Source organism: Hippocampus comes, unplaced genomic scaffold (genome assembly GCF_001891065.2).
Source record: "Hippocampus comes isolate QL1 unplaced genomic scaffold, H_comes_QL1_v1.1 scaffold36, whole genome shotgun sequence".
NCBI lineage: Eukaryota > Metazoa > Chordata > Actinopteri > Syngnathiformes > Syngnathidae > Hippocampus > Hippocampus comes.
This window is the reverse complement of record NW_017805695.1, coordinates 2,858,724-2,878,576: the sequence shown is the minus strand read 5'-3', so window position 1 is coordinate 2,878,576 and position 19,853 is coordinate 2,858,724. Positions and strand designations below refer to the sequence as shown.

The 19,853-nt window shown below is 40.9% G+C and overlaps 1 protein-coding gene and 1 long non-coding RNA gene across 3 annotated transcripts in view; both read left to right on the top strand.

Moving 5' to 3' along the window:
• The first annotated feature begins 4,077 nt into the window (after positions 1-4,077).
• Positions 4,078-19,853, top strand: part of sertad2b (SERTA domain containing 2b) — a 30,038-nt gene continuing 14,262 nt past the window's right edge. Inside the window, exon 1 of one of the 2 annotated variants that reach the window (XM_019882206.1) lies at positions 4,078-4,295. In XM_019882206.1, coding sequence (XP_019737765.1) covers positions 4,078-4,295 — 218 coding nt within the window. Of the gene's footprint in view, positions 4,296-19,166; positions 19,416-19,853 lie in introns of those variants that run through there. The other variant, XM_019882207.1, reaches the window with a different exon arrangement.
• On the top strand, positions 13,716-15,621 carry LOC109523208 (uncharacterized). The gene is made up of 2 exons (XR_002169718.1): positions 13,716-14,220; positions 14,672-15,621. It is a non-coding gene; the product is annotated as an uncharacterized LOC109523208 (long non-coding RNA).

Genomic DNA, 19,853 nt, shown 5'->3' with positions numbered 1-19,853 from the left:
AAAAGTGTTGAATGTGTTCACTCAAAAAAAAAAAATGTTTTCATTGCTGTCACAACAAGAAAAATGGCATTCTCAGGAACCGACGAATCACTTTGAAGTCAAAAGGAAAATGATTCATATTTGATTATTCATAATTAATGTGAGTCTGAAAGACTCTTTGTCTATATGTGCCCTGTGATTGGCTGGTGACCAGTCCAGAGTGAAAAAGTCAGACGCAGTAATGCAAATGAAAATGGATGAATAAATACAACTGAATAAATACTTTCAATTTAAACCTGATGCCCTGAGCCGTGTGTATGTGCTGTGTGGGTGATAATAATACTCTGAATACTAAATTAACCTTTTTGCACCCTTTAACCCGATAACATGAAACGCTGTCCACTGTAGTAACCGCTGTCCCTGAAAGGGTTAATTAACACTTCTGGTGCAAATACTTGAGTTAGCCTGATGACTGGCAAACTACCACCGCCCGACAGGCTCAGTGTTTGACATTCTGAGTACGCTCAGCTGACTTGTGAATGAGCAGTAAACCCACATTCCTGTTGGACTGTGGGTCGTCTAAAGTGATTCATACATGCCTCATGTTTTTTACTCTAAGCCACAGAATCAAACTTTGTTAACCATGTATCAGAAATGATGAATTGTTTCGAGAGGGATGAGGCCAGCTCTGATGTTTGGACACTATCTTGGAGCTGATGGTGATCTACTTTGGCAGCATCTACTATTACTCTATTCTCCAAATTATCTTGCATACAGGAGATTTGAGTTTTCGTTCTTCTGGGGAAGTTTATTTGTTAAGACCACTGATGGAAATGTCAGACATGTTCGTTTTTTTCGCCCCTACCTCCTCACGTCCCACATGCACACAGTGAACTGCCTCCTTGAGGTAAAATGCTTTTGCCACAATTTTTATAAAATGAAAAAAAAAAGATATCTGTTAAAACAAAAATTAATCTCTTTGTCTTTTAACAACCAATTTTTTTTATAGGATGAGCGGGTTTGAAAATTGATACTGGATAATGGATAATTGTCACTTTGGTGTTCTTGTTGACTACAATCTTGAATATCACGAAAGGTAGTGACATTGAATATAAAAACATGTATAAACTGTAAATCGAATTGACTATTTAGAAAAATGGAAAAAAAAACATAACATGAACACAAAATAGGTTAACTGATTTTTAATCAGCCTATCGCACCATGCAGACTGTTTCTTCAGTGTGTTCTGCAGTATTATTCCAACTCATCAGTTTTGAAAAAAAAAATACAATTTACATAGATACTATTTCTCTTAAAGTGCCATACTTCTTGTGTCTCCGTGATTACTGTACTTGTAGTTAGTCGCTCTCATATTTAAGTAGCCGAACAGACAATTCTGAAAAAAACCTCTTTCGGTGCAGTGCACAGAAGGTGCAGATCGATGCCACTGCAAACTACACGTCCCATACCAAGTCTACACACCCCTGGTCAAATGCCAAGTTTTTGTGATCTAAAAATGTGTGTGTGTGTGTGTGTGTGTGTGTGATATGGAATATGGGGGCGGTATTTATGATTTCTGTCTTTCTGTCTGGCTCAAGGACCAAAGCACAAAATGGATGGTAAACTTGGAGGAAATTGAACTGAGCTGAATCCAGTCCAGCCTCATCTGCTCCAAATAGTGGACAAACATAGTTTCCTTTCAGGTTGGACCTGTGCACACTCACTTCTGAACATGGCTGCAGTCCACACTGTTCCGCTTTGGTTAACTCTAAAGTTGGAACTAGTGTGCCACAGTTTTGTCTTCTGAAATATTCTCACATCTCCTAAAACCACACACACACGCACGTATACACGCATGCATGCATGCACGCACGTACGCGGGCACACATGCATGCATACGTGCACGCACACATGCATGCATATGTGCACGCACACACACACACACACACACACACACACACACACGCACGTACACACAAATTTGTGATGTTAAGGGAACATGTCTCTGCTCTGTTTATTTGAGAAATTTTGGGCAAAAAGGGTTGGAGGCCAAGTATTTTTCTTTCAACTTTGGTTTTGGCTCATCATCAATGCGCTGAAGGAGCAAGTCAAAGTAAATATTTAGTAGGCCTATAGTTGTTCTTTCCCCTTCGTGCCATTGAAACTTCCCTAGATGTAACTTAGATGGTGGATTTGTTGGATTTTTCTGTTTCAATGCACCAAGCACTACAAAAAGAATTTAATGCAAGGTGAGCATATGAGTTAATATTTTGCATAACTCAATGCAGCATGCTTTAAACTTCAGCCACATGTAGTGTATTGTCATATTAACCCAATAAACATATTCTTTTCGCATTACAAAACATCTGAAATAAAGACTTCTTCAAGTTTACATGCGTGGCTTGATTGGTCATAATTCTATCAGTTTAAGTTGGAAAAACGCATTTTATATATTTCATTTTTATGGTAATGTACATTTTCAACACATGAGTAAGTCCATGATGGGTCACGAGACGTAATGTGTGTAATATACTGCTGGAATATAGACATACATTGGACACTGAGGAGGACACAAAGAAAAGCCATCCCATAATCCATGGTAAAAATTTGGAAGGAATGAAGCGGAAACAGCAAACAAGGTGCACACAGGCATGTTATTCCACAATTTTTCCGAAAAATGTACTTATGTTTTGTTGAGCCCCTGTGTGCACTGCTGTACAAGAACAAGTAGGCACATGCGTATGTGCAGTGAACAATTCCACGAAAAGGAGTGATTTACAGGTGGAAAGAAGACATGCCATGTGACATTAAAAACAAATGCCGTGCTGAGAATTTATACCAAGCAAAAAGTGCGAGATGAGCTTAACTGCATGAGAGAGGACCTGCTTTTTCTTAACCCTTTGGGATTTCCTGTGGATACAGGCAGCGGTGTTGTCGTTGTTATCTCTATCATGCAAGCGGAGTCTTTTCTCGTAAATTAACCCGCTGAGACCCTGGACCAAAGCAGCACTCTGACCTTCCTGCGGGTAAGGTAGGAGGAAATATGAATTACAGCATTGTCCATGTGTGTGTAACGAGCAAAGACATGACAGGCATGGTGCTGTCTGCCATACTTCCTTGTCTACTTGTTCCCCAAAGTGTATTTTGTGCCCTCAAAACACCATACAGCGTTGCATCTTTTACATCAAAAGCGGAATCTCACTCGGTAGGCTTATTTGATCGTATTGGCTGGAAATGATATGGCGTCATTCTATCAGGATTAATGCTATGGATGCATTCCATTTGGCGACGCTGTATATCATTGTGCCGTTGAGTCCAACATCTACATACATGTGACAGTTATCTAGAGACTTGTTCAATGAACATGGCAGCCAGCTATATCATTTTAAAATCGTTTTTAAAGGTATTCAATGTACATGAAAAATAATGACGTTATCAAATTAGTGATACATTTTAACTTCTTACTGCTGCAAATGGTTTAAATATGTGGAGTATCGCTCTGAGCGAGTTGCCTCACTTTATGTGCGTGTAACAAAGTCTGTTTATTACTCAGAGAGAATTTGACGTTTTACTGAAAAAGCAAAAAGCAGAGTTTAATGAATATCGCAATGGAATTTCATTGCAACCTAATGAAACGCAGGAATTTATATTCTCCATAATGCAAACCAATGGCACCCATCATTAAACATGAAATGATGTCTCATGCTGTCTCCTCAGAGCACTCGCTAATCACCAAACAGGAAGTTAAAAGTGCAAGAAAGACCCTGTCCGCCTCCTTCTCACCAACCTTTGCAACGATAATGTCCATCCATACTTCACTACCACTTCCTGGCGCTGATAAATACCGGCACTTGACCTTATAATGGACCGCAGTGTCAGTCAAGTAATCATTTCATTTTCGATTGACTCTTTGTATCTTTATCTTTTGTCTGAAATGCAGTTTCCTAAATACAAGTACCGGTACACCTAAATTTCAATTACGAGAGGTGACAGTAACATTATAGTATTTTAATATCTTCTGGAATGCGCTGTATTGGCACCTATATGCGTTACAGTATATTGAGCACATGGATAGTTTTTATTTTTTTCAACAAATGTATGTATAGATTTGTGTATGTAAGTATTAAAGTGTGTGCAATAACCTTCTATTCGTATCTAATTTGGACCAATACATGTTCAGCTGTTCTTCCCCCCCCAAAATATTTTTGGAGCAGATTGTGGACAAAGGAGTGGGTGTCTGGAAAGGGTGCTGAGGAGGGGAGAAGGGGACGATGGGTGGGAGTCCACAGGGGACGGCTGGCTGGCTGTTTATGGAGGTGAGTTTGAGGGGGCAAAGGAGGGGGTAGGGGAGTCTGGGGGTGCTGCGTGTGTGTGTGTGTGTGTGTGCGTGTGTGTGTGTGTGTGTGTGTGTGTGTGTGTGTGTGTGTGTGTGTGTGTGTGTGTGTGTGTGTGTGTGTGAGTGAGTGCATTCGTCTGCATAAGGACATGCAGGCACTCGTCTGCCGGTGAGACCGTGTCTGTGTGCGCATTGGCTGCTTGTTCATCGGCCTGTGTGTGTATGTGTGTGTGTGTGTGTGTGTGTGTGTGTGTGTGTGTGTGTGTGTGTGTGTGCTCTTTTGTTTTGCTCTGGGTTGCTGGGTGATGGGACCAGCTGGGAGGGCTGAAGCCATTCACTTCCCTTCTGCTACCCTGAAGGCAGCCAGCAGGGAGAGGGGGGAAAAAAAAAGGTCGCTGGACTGAAATAATGAAAAAAAAAAGAGAGAGGAAAAGGGAGTGAGGCTTCATGTGTTGATGTTTATATCTCCCTGCAAAAGAGAAAGTGAGCAAGGGAGTGATTGCAGTCACAAAAAAGAAGGTGATTGTGAGAGCTCATGAAGAAGATATTCATGATGGAAAGTGGTGTGATGCTGAGGGGTTGGGGGGGGGCTTGTAGATGAGTCGTGATCGAACTGAAGAGCTGACTCAGGCAGTCTGCTTTGGCAGAGGAGGTAGATGACCACCTATTTAACTGGATTACAGTCATCAGGTCACCACATAAAATAACATATACTGTATCTCATTATGAAATCAACAGATTCTAGATGACAATCACTATTTTCTGATTGAATTACTATACAGTAAATATTAAAAGAGGCTTTAGATTGAGCAACCTTGATTGATCTCAGAGCGGGCAACTCATTTGTGGGCTCAATCGGGGTTATTCTGAATTGAACGATACATATAATTGTATGTAATCTGATTACGACAAGTGAAAAGAGGATGCTCAAGTTCTGATCGAAAAGAAGAGCATGGGGCATTTTGCAGCAATCTCTGCAGGTTATTAAGTGTACTGCTCTGTTTTAAGACAATATTCACAGGAGCCCCCATGTGTGCGGTTGTACAAAGATTGAAGCGATTAGTCTTGGTTGACATCATGAGACAGAACTTCAGAATTACACAAAACACACTGAGTTATTTGTTGGTAATTAGGAAAACTTTGAAGACTTTGCCGAGTTTGATAGAGAGCAAGTGAAAGTACATGAGGGAAGAGGCCGTGTGCTATCTGGGCTTTTGATCAGGTGAGAACCCGAGAAGCAGAGTTCTGGACATTTTGGAGCTTGTCCAGGGCCTTGGCAGAAAATGGTGATGGGTGTAAGATTGGAAAAGTAGATTGTCTAGGATCTGCCTGTACAGTTCTGGGCTTTGTAAAATAAATCATTCTACTTTATGTAACAGATGACTGTAATTCAATTTCCATTACTAATTGGAATACAGTATATCAAATGCCAAGCAGCATTAAATTATAAAACAAAGTAAGTTACTCAATGCTACTAGACCTTGAAAATGTGTAATGTGACCAGGAAAAAAAAAAAATTGTCTTTGCTGTCCTGTGTTGATTCTCCAGTCAAGATAACTTCAATGCAATGTGCACCTTTTAAATTGTAATTACGTATGTTGTCAATGCATTTTAAAACAATGCCGTTGGAATAGAAATGTAGGGGCCACAGACACACGCACACACACACACCACCACAACTGATTGCGATCATGAATCAGTGAGTATAAAAAAAAGAATTGCCTGCGGAAGAATAGGTCCGCGTCCTTCTTCTGGTTTGGAAAGAAGAACAGCGCTTGTATCATGAAGCCGCCAGAGGGTGGGAAAAGCGAGAGAAAGTTGGCAAAGCAGCTAAACTGTCGCTGCAGGCCCCTGAACCGCTGTGGCTGCTTCCTTGTTCCTGACATGAGTCGGTACAAGATTAATGACCTTCCTGTTTTCAGCTTCGGTATCTCCCGCACGACAGTTTTTGAAGTGCACTTCCAAACGTAGCAGAATGGTTTGGAGGGAAGTATACAAAGGTTGCACATGCACTTATAGTGTAACAATACCAGTAAACTTTTGACTGTTCCCGAAAGCTATCTTTTCCATTGCAACTACTAGGAACTGCACTGATCTGTCAGCTGGAGTGGGTGTCAACAACCGCTTGCTCTATAAGCAGTCAGATCGCTCTTCTAAAATTCAAATGAGTTGCTTTTCAGCTAACCTGTGGCCTCAATTACAAAATAAACCAAGAGCCAAATTTCAGTAGTGATAGTACTTATGAATGGGCCAGTTTGTTATTGTCAAGTGCTTTCAAGTACAAACAACCGTGGCAGATGTGTTGAACTGCTACTCCGAAGCTACTATGAGACTGTCACGTTCTCCATTTTGGCTCTACAGTACACACAAGCACACAGTCTTGTCACAGTAATTCAAGGCTAAAGTCATAAAACACACTGCTGCACATTTGAGATGGTAGCGTTACATAATTGATGTGCGCCAGATAATGCTCACGACGACGAGTTCACATTTCCTGTTTGGCAAAGAACTCTTCCCAAAGAAGCCACTTTCGTTTTATGATTTAAAAAATAAACAAATCAGAGAGGGAAGCAAAAAGACATTCATGAGAGAAAGATGGTGCAATATTGAATGTGAGAGAGAGCAAAAGAACGTATTTCCTGTAAGTCACCTGACCGTGGAGGCGTTACATTGCATCAAGTAAACACCACTCTCTCTCTTTCTCTTCCTGTATGATGTTCATGTTGAGAAGGCGAGCTAAAAAGTTACCCTGTAATTTCTGTATCTGTATCTATCGCTCTCTGCAAACCGTCCCTCTTGATTTCAAATCCCACAACTGGTCAAATTACCTCAAGCACCGTCTGTAGCATAGTTTGCTGCAAGTATTGTGGACTATTTTTACCAGTGGGTTGACATTACTGCTTTACATTTGCGACTGTGTTGTTTATTGATGTGTTTCCAATACAGTAGTTCTTGGACAGCCAATAGCAGCGGTGTGACTCAGAGAAATAGGATTCATCAGGTGGCGGATGGACAGACGAATCAACCTTAAGGTTTAATCTATGATTAGTTTGGGCCTCTTTACTATTTCTAGCATGGTGCTTTGTTTTTTTTAATGGCCCCTCTGGTTAAGATGTTTCCTTCAGCTTCTAAAAAAATATTTTTCCCCAAGTATCGGACCAATATAAAATAATAATAATCCGCGGACAAGCATTTCAGAATTCAGAGTTGTGTGCCTTCAGTGTAGCAACATGTTGGCCAGCACTGAATGCTTCTTAATATACAGTAAATGAAAAGAGGCAGAGAAGGCCCCTTACTAAGCATCGAGAATACTCTATATGCCTCTGAGAAATGTACTGGATGCTTTGGTTGAATATGTTGGTGTTAAAATGTCCAATGTTTAACTCTCTTTTGATTTTTGTATGGTCAGCGGGATACGTTCCCCACCCACCCAGATAAACGAAAGTTCACTGCATTAGCCTACTGAGCAAGGAGTGCATATACATGCAGCTTTGACATCTGGGCAAGCCTTAAAAAGATACTACATAAACTTAACACAGCCCTACTTCTGTCTTGCTTTTAAAGTTGACTGCAGTTGATATATGCCCGGGGGCATCCGGGAAATCACAAGCTTTATTTGCGACGCTGTCATGACAACTACACATATTTCATGATGCTTATTTAATAAGGACCGACTAATACTCGCCTGGCTCCATCCTATGCGTGTGATTCTAATGGGGTTATTGGTCTGGCACTTTGGCATGACAACACTGTTGAATTTAAGTATCATCTCTGTCACAGTGCCGGCTGACTATTCAACACTGAGATGAGTTCAAAACACAATCAACATATTGCCATTGTCTGTTTGCACTTATATAGGATTGTAAGGTGTTAAAATGTGTTAAAATGGGCGACCATCAAGGAGGAAATGATGTACATTAAAATCAGTACCCAGGTTTACTAACTGCAAGGACAGCATTTTTAGCACCAAAATCACAACAGAAATTGCTTCAGGGCACTTTACACATGGAGCAGGTCTAAGTCCACGCTCCTCACATATTAAAAGAGTAACTGAACCCCACGTGAGCAAACACTTGACAGTGGAGGCAAGGGAAAATTCACCCTTGTGAAGAAACCTCAAGCAGGCCCAAGACTCAAGGCCCTATTTTTGTGCCCAGCGCCAATCTAACACAAAGTGAAGTCTGTGTGCATGGGTGGAGTTTCTTTATGTATTTTCGTAGACGGGCACAGGTAGAAAGGGATGTTTGGACTGTAGTGGGAGTGAACACAGCCTGCTTGTGTTCCAGCCAATTGTTCGCGATTGTTCGTGAGCACAGAAGGGGTGCGCTCACTTGTCTGTACACATTGTGGAAGCGGAAACTGACTCACTGTAGCCCATGCAGAGTATCAAAGTGTGCTAGGTAACTCGAAGAGTAAAGAAAACCTCAGTTTGCGGGTGATGTCAAGTTGGCCAAGGTAGTCACAGGTCACATCTGTGAAGTGGGCATTTGGAGACTGTCCCCCCCCTCGGTCATTTGTATCCATGAAGCATGAAGTGGGCATTTGTGGTGATAGTCATAATTCAGCCATGCAGACGGATCATTTATTATGCGCTGCAATGACGTGATGTCATCTTTAGTAGACATCTCCATCATGCCCTGCAGTGTGAATGTAGCCTTAATCACAATATTGTGTTTTGATTTCTGGGGGCATTTTTTTTTTTGAGTTCTCCTTTAACAGAACCAATTTTTCAGCTCAGTCAACCACGTTCTTATGGGTTCCCTGCTCATCATCTTGCCCTAGCACGACATAAGCACTTTCACACTACATCCCTGGTAAAATGCTGCATCAGTCAGCAGTAGAGCTGGGATTTATTTTACCTGACCGTTTCAGATGGAATGATGGGCGGCGACACACGCGCGACAACTACAATTGCTTTCAACAGAAAAGGTAGCCCGTACCAGTTGTGCAATAAGACTTGAAAAATGATGATTATCATGCAGTGGCACCTTGACTTGTGAGTGCCCCAGCTTACAAGTTTGTACTTTTTTCCCATCTGTAATTGTGAAAAGCCTAAAAACTCTACAACCATTTATATTGTGCAGAGTACTGAAAACAAAAGCTAATCTACGTGATAGGATCACATTGGCTTGTTTGCGCCATGTTTATGTCTTCTTGTTGCTGCAGGAAATCATATATTTTGTGAGCAGATTTCACTAAAGTGGAAACACCGCAGAAGGTTTATTGACTAATACTTCCTCTTTTTGGTAATGTGTGTGAGTCAAGGTATTTACAAGGATCGAGGAAGTCTTACTTTATTTGGTAGAGGGGAAAATGTGGCTGTGTAGGGTGAAAATTTCACACAGATGTGTTTCAGCTTTGTGTACCATTGAAGGCGTGAAGCTTGCGATGCATGTTTAAGGGTTCCTCCCTGTTTTTAAATCCAGAAAATGAAGGAAATATGTCTGTGCTCGATCCCTACCTATAGATTTAAACCATTTAAATGAGATGAAGTTGGATTTATTTAAATAGAACTTAAATAAAACTTCAAGGTATGACCAAGTGAAGTGTTTGTTTGACAGCAAGTTCATTGTCCATATTAGCAGTTCCAGCTGAAATGGAAATGTTTGTAACCAATTTTCTGTTCTCCAGTCTGGTATTTCAAAAGTATTTTGAACTTTAAAGGCATCCATTTGTAATATTATTCACTGATTGGCCTAGTTTTTACTTAATATCCCATTCTATGTAGATTTATTATATGCATTAAATACGTTTCTGACGTTTTTAGCCATATTTGGGAAAAAAAAAGCAAAATGACTGATGTCCTGTGTGCCACTGACATGTACAGATCAATACAATAGAAGCTCCTAATTAAAATGCACCTGAAGTTGGGAATGCTACCAAATTTGCTTCGAAAGTAAGAAAAACTCCAGAGGTCAAAGAGTTGTCATGAATGATTTCACGTGAGACTTCAGCACTGTGAGTTGGCTTTGACGATGTTTTTTTTTTTTTTTGGTTACTGTGTGTTTTCCTGTGATGCCACAATGGAAGGGCAATTGTGATAAATAAAGAGAAAACGAAAAAGGAAAAAGTGTGATGATGACCATCGAAGCTGAAAGTGCACGTTTCTGTCCAGTACAATGTGACAAGCATGTAAAAAAAAAGAACAAAATATACACCACAAAGTCTCACGACATAATGTGAAGATTCACCTTGAAAGCACAAGGAGTACTGGCCACCGTGTACCCATGAGAACACAAGAGATTTTTTTTTTCCCAAGTTACAATTAGCAAGCTTAAGTTAAATGCCTTCATTCTGCGCATGCTACATGCCAGTCAGACATAATCACAAAGGTAAGTTTCATTTTAATTTTAGTTGTATTTGATCATTAACATCGTCAAACTCTGGGATTGGGATGGCAATTCATAATGTTTTTAGGATTCTGATTCCATTCTCAATTCAATCGATTTCCATTCTTTATGGATACTTTTGAGGAAAAAATGGAGACTAAACAAGTAGATTAGCACCCACTTTGTTTTATGACTTTATGACATCTGTAACCAAGCGACATTTTTAACATGCAACCTAGATTTTTCTGTGTACTCATGTCCAGTAAGATTTCAACACCCATATATGACATAAATATTATTAGGTAAGCCAGTGAGATATATAATCAACTCAGGTCCAACTCTGATCTGGAAACTCACTCTCTACTGCCTTGGTGAAAGGAGAAGCTAACCGTAGCCAGTCAGACTCGTCACGCGACAGGTTCTACAATAAAGATGAAATGGCACGAACATCGTTACCTGGCGTATTGACAGGAGAGGACGTGGGTCGTTGCCACTGCTGCTGGGTTGAGCACTAAAGAGCGTATCAAAAGCGTGACCGGAATGAAGTTATCGCATGGTGTGTGTGCAAATGCTTTGGCATATTAGAAGTGTTGCCTCCCTTAGACGAAATATTTATATGATTTGCAATTACTGCGAGTTGACCTGTTGTGATGATTTCTAGTAAAATGTAAAATAACCTTTGGGCGAGTTTTTGGCGCCATGTTTCGTGCTAGCCACGCTAGTAAGTAACGTTGCTACGCAACGTGTGTGGCGACCTCATTCGTGCTGATTGGAATTGATACATCCATCCATTTTCTGATCCGCTTTTCCACACAAGGGTCGCGGGTGAAACTGGAGCCCATCGCGGCTGTTTTTGGGCAGTAGGCGGGGGGCACCCTGAACCAGTTGCCAGCCAATCGCAGGGCATACATAGACGAACAACCATTCGCGCTCACACTCAAACCTACGGACAATTTAGAGTGTTCCATTAACCTACCATGCATGTTTTTGGGATGTGGGAAGAAAACCAGAATACCCGGAGAAAACCCATGCAAACTCCACACAGGGAGGCCGGAGCCTGAATTGAACCTTGCACCTCTGCACTGTGAGGCCGAGGTGCTGACCAGCCGACTACCAGGCTGCCTGGAATTGATACAATACAACTTTATTTATGTAGCGCATTTCACAACAGCTGCAGATTTAACAAAGCATTTTACAAAAAACATAAAATAACAACAACAACAACAAAAGAAAGTGAAAGCTGTAAATTAAAACATGAATTAACATGTAATAATATACTTGTATAATGTATAATAATGAATGAATAATGATTAGGGAATAATTTACAAGAATGATGCCATGGAATGAATACTCTGGGAACCAGTTCTCAACAAGAACCCAAGATACAAATCACTACTGTGTAAGACAGGGATGTTGAAAAGTGCAGTGAAGAAAAGTTTACTTGTAGAGCTGATCTGTTTGACATACTATATTTCGATGACATCCTATGTTGAAAATAGTAAATACAAAAAACTGAAAGCTGACCAGTGTCTTCAACAGCGGTTATGTTCCAACTCAGAGTTTATGTGTAAGGACCTGGGGTCGTCAGCTGGAGTGTATCAATAGAGAGGAAATATATCAGGGCAAAAGGAGTGACAAAGTGGGAATTAAAGCAGATGGTTAGTTTGTGGGGGGGGGGGGGGATCACCCCCGAAACTCCCTTGTTGTTCACCCCAGCCGGACCCCCAACCCCTCTTTCTCCTTTCTACCCCCAACCTCTCGCCACAATGCTGAGCTGTGACACGCCCTGTTTTATAGCATATGATTATCGAGTCTTATTCTTCACACATACTTCCAAGCACACACAGATTGGATTGTTGTTTTTTTTTCTGTTAAAATATCACTCAAAAGTGAATCAAATACTTTTACAAATATATACATGTAATTATGATAAATGATCTTGATACTTTTTTTTGTTTTTGTGCGTCATCCATTTTTTACACCTAGTGGCAAGTTTCCACTGGTCGCCTGCATTGCACAGATGTTGAGATATGTATGACATGATTATCAGCAGTCTGTTACTGGTAGGTGGAGATGTCTCACAGTTTGGTGAAGTCCTGCCACATTTTATATCAGGGGTCGAGAACCTTTTTGACTAAGAGAGCCATAAAAGCAAAATATTTATATATATATATATATATATATATATATATATATATACACATAAAACTGCATTTTAAAAATGAATTCAGCAAAATGTCAGTATAATACGGTTCTGAATGTATTCTTTTAAATAGTTTTGTGATAATGCTCACCATTAATGTGAATGGTTTTCCATTCCTCACGAGTGCTAAAAATCCAGCAAAACTAGCGGAATTATAGTGAGTTTACCGTGTCCATACGCGGAGTTGTTGCTGGCTAGCTTGCACCCTGCTCAGTAGCTTGCACGCTTCCTTTCCGCTGTCTCTCGCAGGGTATTTTGATGCGAACGTAGCATGGCGCGTGTCAAAGTGCCGCTTCACATTCGACCGTTTCATCGATGGTATTTTGTCATTGCAAATCAGACACACCGCGGAACCTGTTCTCTCCACAAAGGCGAATCCTTTGGTCCATTCGTCCTGAAGTTGACCATACTTGTCATCTTTTTTTTCTTTTCGCCATCTTATTCGTTTAGGATTAGCTTTGAGCTAATGACCGAGCGGGCTGATTCAAAAGGGGGCGTTTACATGTTTCCTCAGCAACGGCCAACGTAGGCCAGTATTATCCAATCAAAATTGCTCCTGGAGCCAGCTGCAGCCCTGAACAGCAAAAAAATCGATGGATGGATTAAACAAGCAAGAATATTCTGTTTTATCTGCGAGCCAGATACGATCATCAAAACAGCCACGTATGGCTCGCGAGCCATAGGTTCCCGACCCCTGTTTTATATCATCCATCCATCCTCTTCTGTTTATCCAGGGTCGGGTAGCGAGTGCAGCAGCCTAAGCCTGGATTTCCCGCCCTCCAGCCACTTCAACCAACTCTTCCCTGGACCTGTGTAGTGGATGTTAGGCATATTTCATTCATGAATATGTGAACAGCTGGCATCAAACCCTCTGAATCATTGTAATATATTTTTATTAGTGGTCACCAACGTTTTTTAAAGAAAGAGCTACTCGTGGGTATTGATTAATGCAAGGGCTACCATAATGCTACACAGTTATTTAAAAAAAAAAAAAAAAAGCTCAATTTATGATTATGTGTTGATTAAATGATATTGTATCTACGTGAAGACATTCATCCTGTTAATAAGTTCTCAAATTACTCACATTGGTCAATCATGTTTTAACAGGGAATACAACAGATAATATCAGTATGCAACACTTTCTTTTGATAAATCTCTGCAAGTGTTAGCATTTTTTAAATGATTGCTTCGATATGTTTCCAGTAAATCACATTGTCTCAGCACTGGTGAGGTATTTGAACTGGCCCACCGGCTGCTCATGTATTCCTTTCGGGCTGCCTGTTGCCTGCAGGCACCATGTTGGGACTTCTCTTTTAAATCATCCCACTGAGCAGCACAGCTCTGGGATGCGTGGGCCACTTGAACAATTTGAGGTGAGTGGGGAGGGGATGGTGGGGGTCTCCAATTGCCCACTTCATGGCGCAGATGTGCTTCCACTGTGTTGAGATTCCAGTGCATGACTGGCCCGCCACATTTAAAACGATTGAAAGGAGCCGCTCAGATTGCTCACAATTGGAGCTGGCTGTGACCATACCCACATAGGCTTTGCCCACCTCGCAGATCCGCCAGTCTGTGCTCCCCTGCCAAGTTACCAACACCGGATTTAACCCGCCGCTGTGCGGAAATATGTCATGCGTTGCGCCAGATTTATGCCAGCCATAAAAATAGAGCCCACAGTCTCTCTATCATGTCCTGGCTCGTACCGTTGGGATTTGGAAGGAAAACTTAACTGGAGAGACCATCTCTCTGAGCCCCTCTGGATAAATGAGCATCCCACCCTTTCTGTAAGGTAAAGCAAACTTATTTATTTCTTTGGTCTTTTAGTTATGACCCACAGCACGTGACCAGAGGAGAGAAGAAAATAGATTGACTGGAAAATTGAGAGCTTCACCTTTCCATTCAGCTCCTTCATCACCACGACACACCGATGTCCCCATCAATGCAGGCGCTGCACCAATCCTCCTGCCGATCTCCTCTCCACTCTTCCATCACCCATGGACAAGACCCAAAGATACTTCAACTCCTTCACTCAGGGCAGTCGTGCTGATCTCTGCTCTGTAAACAATGTGCTTCACCTGGGCTGAATTTTAAGGGAATGAGTGGAGAGGTTTCGATTGGCTGGCAATCATGTTAGCTGTGTTTACTCCCACAATGGCGCAAACATCTATTTCTATCTGCGCCCATCTCCAAAAATGCCAAAAGAAAGAAAACTCCACCCATGCGTTCAGTTAGACTGCACTTTGTGTTTGACTTGTACCGGGCGTGAAAATGGGGCCTCGAGCGTCTGTGTGGAGTTTGCATGTTCTCCCCGGAGCTTGTGTGGCTATTGTCCATGTAATGCTTATTCCAACGGTCTATAAATTTTAGGTTAATTAAGACACTCAATTAAGCATTTGTGTAAATGTTCGGGTAAATGGTTGCGTGACTGGCAATCAGTCCTCACCTATTATCCTGAATAGGATAAGCAATAGAAAATGAATGGATGGAAGTCAATGGTATGATCTAAACCCAAGTGTATGCTTTGCACTCATTGAAGACAAACGTGAAGGCGGACACACAAACAAACAAGCAATGAAGTTCTAGCAAAGCATCCCTGGAGAGGATTTGCTGAGATCCCTCAGCTGCAGTTATTGACTACAAAGGAATTTCATCCAAGTTTCAGAAAAGTGGTGGCATTTACAATAATATCAATCGCACATTGTAAAAAATGAAATGCTTCTACTTAATGGTAAATTTGATGAAACACTGAATTAAAGCTGAATGTCGACACATCAGTCAAATCTTGATACTGTACGTTTATTTCAAATTCATTGTGATAGCGGATAAAAGAAAATTGATAAGAACTGCAATTGTCCAAATACTTTTGGTCCTAGACAGTGGAAATAAGAAACGCAAGAAAGAGGAGCAACCGGATTTGTCACCATGAAGGAGATAAAAGAAGAGCGAGAGAAATACAGCTAAAGGGAGGGAGGGATGTTGTGGGTACAGCGCTCCAGTTGGTGTTGCTATGGCCCTGCCCTCTCTGCTCACTGAGCCATTTCCTGTTTTTGACCTGAAATCTTTATTTAGAGTCATTCCTCCTCGCTGCTTGGCATTCATTCACGACACTGTAAAATCTAAAATCCAATTTTAGTGGTTAGTCATTTGGTACGATGAAGACTATTATCGGACCAGAGTTGCTTGCTTGAATTTTGACCAGTTACAAGGCTTTCTAATTGGTGATTAATCACAAATACCTACATTTGAAACAGAGATTATGTAACTGACAAAACCCTTGCAGGATGCTAGTAGACCTCTGATTTGTTTAGATAGGGTAGCAAATGTTCCCCATTGAAAATAATAGAGCTAGAAATACAGGGCCCCAAAAATCCAACGTTTGGAGGTTATGAAGAGTGCACAATGAAATACTTTGTGCAGCGGGGTGAGAATATGTCGCCACGCCGCACGAAAAAGCATGCTCAGTTACCGCCTACTTGCTGTTTTTCGTGATTGTTTTAAATTGATGGCCTCGAAGTATTTTTTTATTCAAATATTTACCGTAATTAGGACTTTACTGCCGCAGTTGTTTAGGTTATTGATAGACTACAGCGCATTTCAACTGGAAATAGTACATTACATTTCATTGAAAAGTAGTAATAACTACTAATACCTAATAAACTAACCTTAACTTTTGACAAGTGGCAGTCACTGTTGTCTCAGTGCGTTGTATGTGCGTGATGACTTCAGATGACTTCCTGGGTATATTCTTCTCTTTTCAGTCTTTGAACACCCCTCTCTCAGGCTGCACCTTCTTTTGGAATAAACGTTGAAAAAAAAAAGTCTCACACAGCATGCCGGCATCACATTTGTTGTCATTCATGGTGGCAGACAATTTTCTTTATTAAAAAAAAAAAATAAATAAATAATAAGCAAAGTGAAGTTTGACTATTGTACCCGCTACTTCATATTTAGTAACTGGGTAGTTACCGTACTTCATATTTAGTCATCACAACAGTCCTGAAATGGTTGAATACTATTATCCTTGTTTCTTGTTGCTCAATTCTTAAATTTCTCTCACTGGATTAATAATTTACAGCAGTGGTGGGCAGTGAGTTTTGCACCTAGGCCTTCAGTTGGTATTCGTGAGCGAATCTACCTCTTAATAGCGCCATAATGTCACAATATGTACCCCCCCACCCAAAAAAACAAAAAACAAACGCAAGAACTCCAAACTAATACAACACAATATATTACCTTACAATCAATTTTTATCAATATGAAAACGTTAAATAAATAAATAAATGACAGTAGTAGTCTGACTTGTTTACTCAACCATAACCACTCTGAAATAACCCCCCCTCCCCAACACCCCCAAAATTGAAAAGAATCCAGTCCGCAAAGCAGTGTTGGTTGAAATAGCTCCAAAGTGCAGTTTTTTTTTTGAAAAGTATGCCTTGAAAGTGAATTTTCAATCATGGTCTCATATCGTCCTCCATCGGAAATCAAGCTTTGGCCACACATCGAGCTGAATCAATCAGAAGCGATAGTATCTGAACCAATGAGAGGATGGAGAAACTCATGCATCACAGGGCCTGCAGAATGTTTTTTTTTCTGCAGGTGACACATCGAAGCTGAAATCTGATTGGACTAAAAAAAACAAAATTATCCACAAAGAACTGGAAGCTCGTGGCCAAGACATACACAATGAAATGAAGACAAAAGACTTGGAAATAAATTACTGCACAGTATTTCCATTTCTTTTGTGTTATAATTGTAGGTCTAGGCTACTGATTGTGTTTATGCCTGCAGAGAAGGCCGTGAAGGCCCGAAGGAACGCCACTAATTTACAGTATATCTGTTGATCGAGCCTGGCATATGGAGCATTGTGTAGTTGTGTTTAAGAAATAAAAAAAGTTCACTATTTAATCGCTGTCTAGGCTTTCACAGCATGAAGTGTGGAGGAAGGAAGGGGGAACATTTTTTATCCAGTCAAATCTCAGTGATAACATCATTTGCTATGCAACTTCCAAATATTTGTGGCATGCCGTTGAAGGAAATTGGATGTAGTAGTGTGATGAATGTGACTCTGTTGTGTAACTTCATCAACTTTTATTTTTATCCTCATTAAGAGTATGATCTGCATAGTTTGTAAAATGGTAGCAGTAGCAATTTTTTACAAATATAGTGTCACTTTCCACATTTCACCTTTGCATTTTACCCTTATCAGTGCTAATAGCCTGGAGAAAGACTGTCACTGTGGCCCACAGATTTTGCCTCTCAATATCATTTGTTGAAAAACCTCAACCTTTATGTTGCGCTTTCACAACAACTCAAATAATCATGTGAAAACAAAGTCATTCCCAATAGTTCACAGTTACTAATACTGTAGGAATAAAAGTTCATTTAAGAGTTATAAAAACTACGATCTATGCTTTTGCACAGATTCTAAGGAGTAATCATAATTTAGATCGTACTTAACAAAACAGATGCATCTCATGTGTTCCAAATATCCTGCTCAATAAAAACTGGAAATCCTCGGAACGGCTGTCTTGATCAAAGTCTGTTTTGAGAGTAGACATACTGTCTGGACAAACATGGAGCTCTGCATTGTTTTTGTGAGTGTATAGCAGCACAACGGTGAGTGTGCAATGGGGGGTGGTAAGCGCACACTTTCAGTTGCCCCGTCTTCTACACTCTAAAGCCCCACTGCTGTTTTGTCTGTTCAAACAACTGCCTATCTGTTATTTTACTGGTCAACCTGCCATCTGTTAATTTGGGATGCGATTTACTGGCACCACAGTGACCGCATCAACAACCTGAAAAACATCCTCATAGTTATAGTAATAGCCAGTTTAAAACGCAGTGGGTGGAGGGGGGGTGTACTCGGGGTGGAGTTAAATGAAATGGCGTCACGTCAGGGCAGCTGCTGCTGCTCTCTCGTCTAGCCCTTCTGTGTCAGCCCAGAAAGTGCGTGGCTATAGACAAAAGTACAGTGCAAGGATCTCTGTGGTGTAAAATGTTTCTATACCATCCGGCAGTTACATAAAAGCAAATATGGCTTGTACGTTTTGCCTGAGTAGTGGCTTTACAAGTTTCTCATAAAATTCCATAATAGACGTGTGACACAAGTGACGGTTAATAGGTTGAACAAATGGCAAGTGTTCTATTATTAATTATAATGCCCTCAAACACATCACTTCGCTGACAATGTATAATAAACACTGTAAAAAGGTGTGTGCTTAAGTCATGGTAACGGACTTCTTTTCTGTATATACAGTATATCGTGAATGTTTATTGTGTATAATTATACATTTCACGTGTGCCAGGCTGGGCTCATACGTTTTTTTGGCCCCATTTCCACTCAGGCGTCAAACGTCACGAATCTGTCAGTGGGTAGCCGGTTTTCGAAGTTTGTCCGACAGTCCGCGAAGGTAGCAGCGTTCCTCCGAGCTAGGCAGTTTCTCCCTGCGATCAGCGCCATTGTGTGACAGAGTCTCCAGCAGCGCGGACGCTTTGTGTTTCCCCCTGTAGAGTGGACTGTTTAAATCTACCAATGTTTCTCTTCCAAACTCCAGTGGACCTGAATCTGGTAAGACACTTAATCTCACTTCAAGTTGATCTCGAACATACACGTCAAGGTAACCGTAACTGTACAGAGAGCACCGCCGGGTTAACACAGTACATAATTTGTACCGAATTATAGACACGGGAATGCGGTCGTGTTTGTTAGAGCTGTGACCGATGGGACCTTAGAGAAAAGAAAGTTTTCGTAATAAAGGTCTTAAGACAAGACCCAAGCTATACTTAAATCGTCCTTCAATGTTCTTTAACAGCCAAGACAGTCGAGGGAACCTCCGCCGCTTTGCAGTTTATCCCAGTCGAGGAAAGTGGATCTTAACTTTTCCAGTTACCGTACTGTTTGCGTTTTGGCTCCAGCGATATGTTAACGATCACAACATTTTACATGTGCACCCTTTTAATGCTCGTTCTAGTATTGTTTGCCAGTATAGCTGCCGTAGCGTGTAAT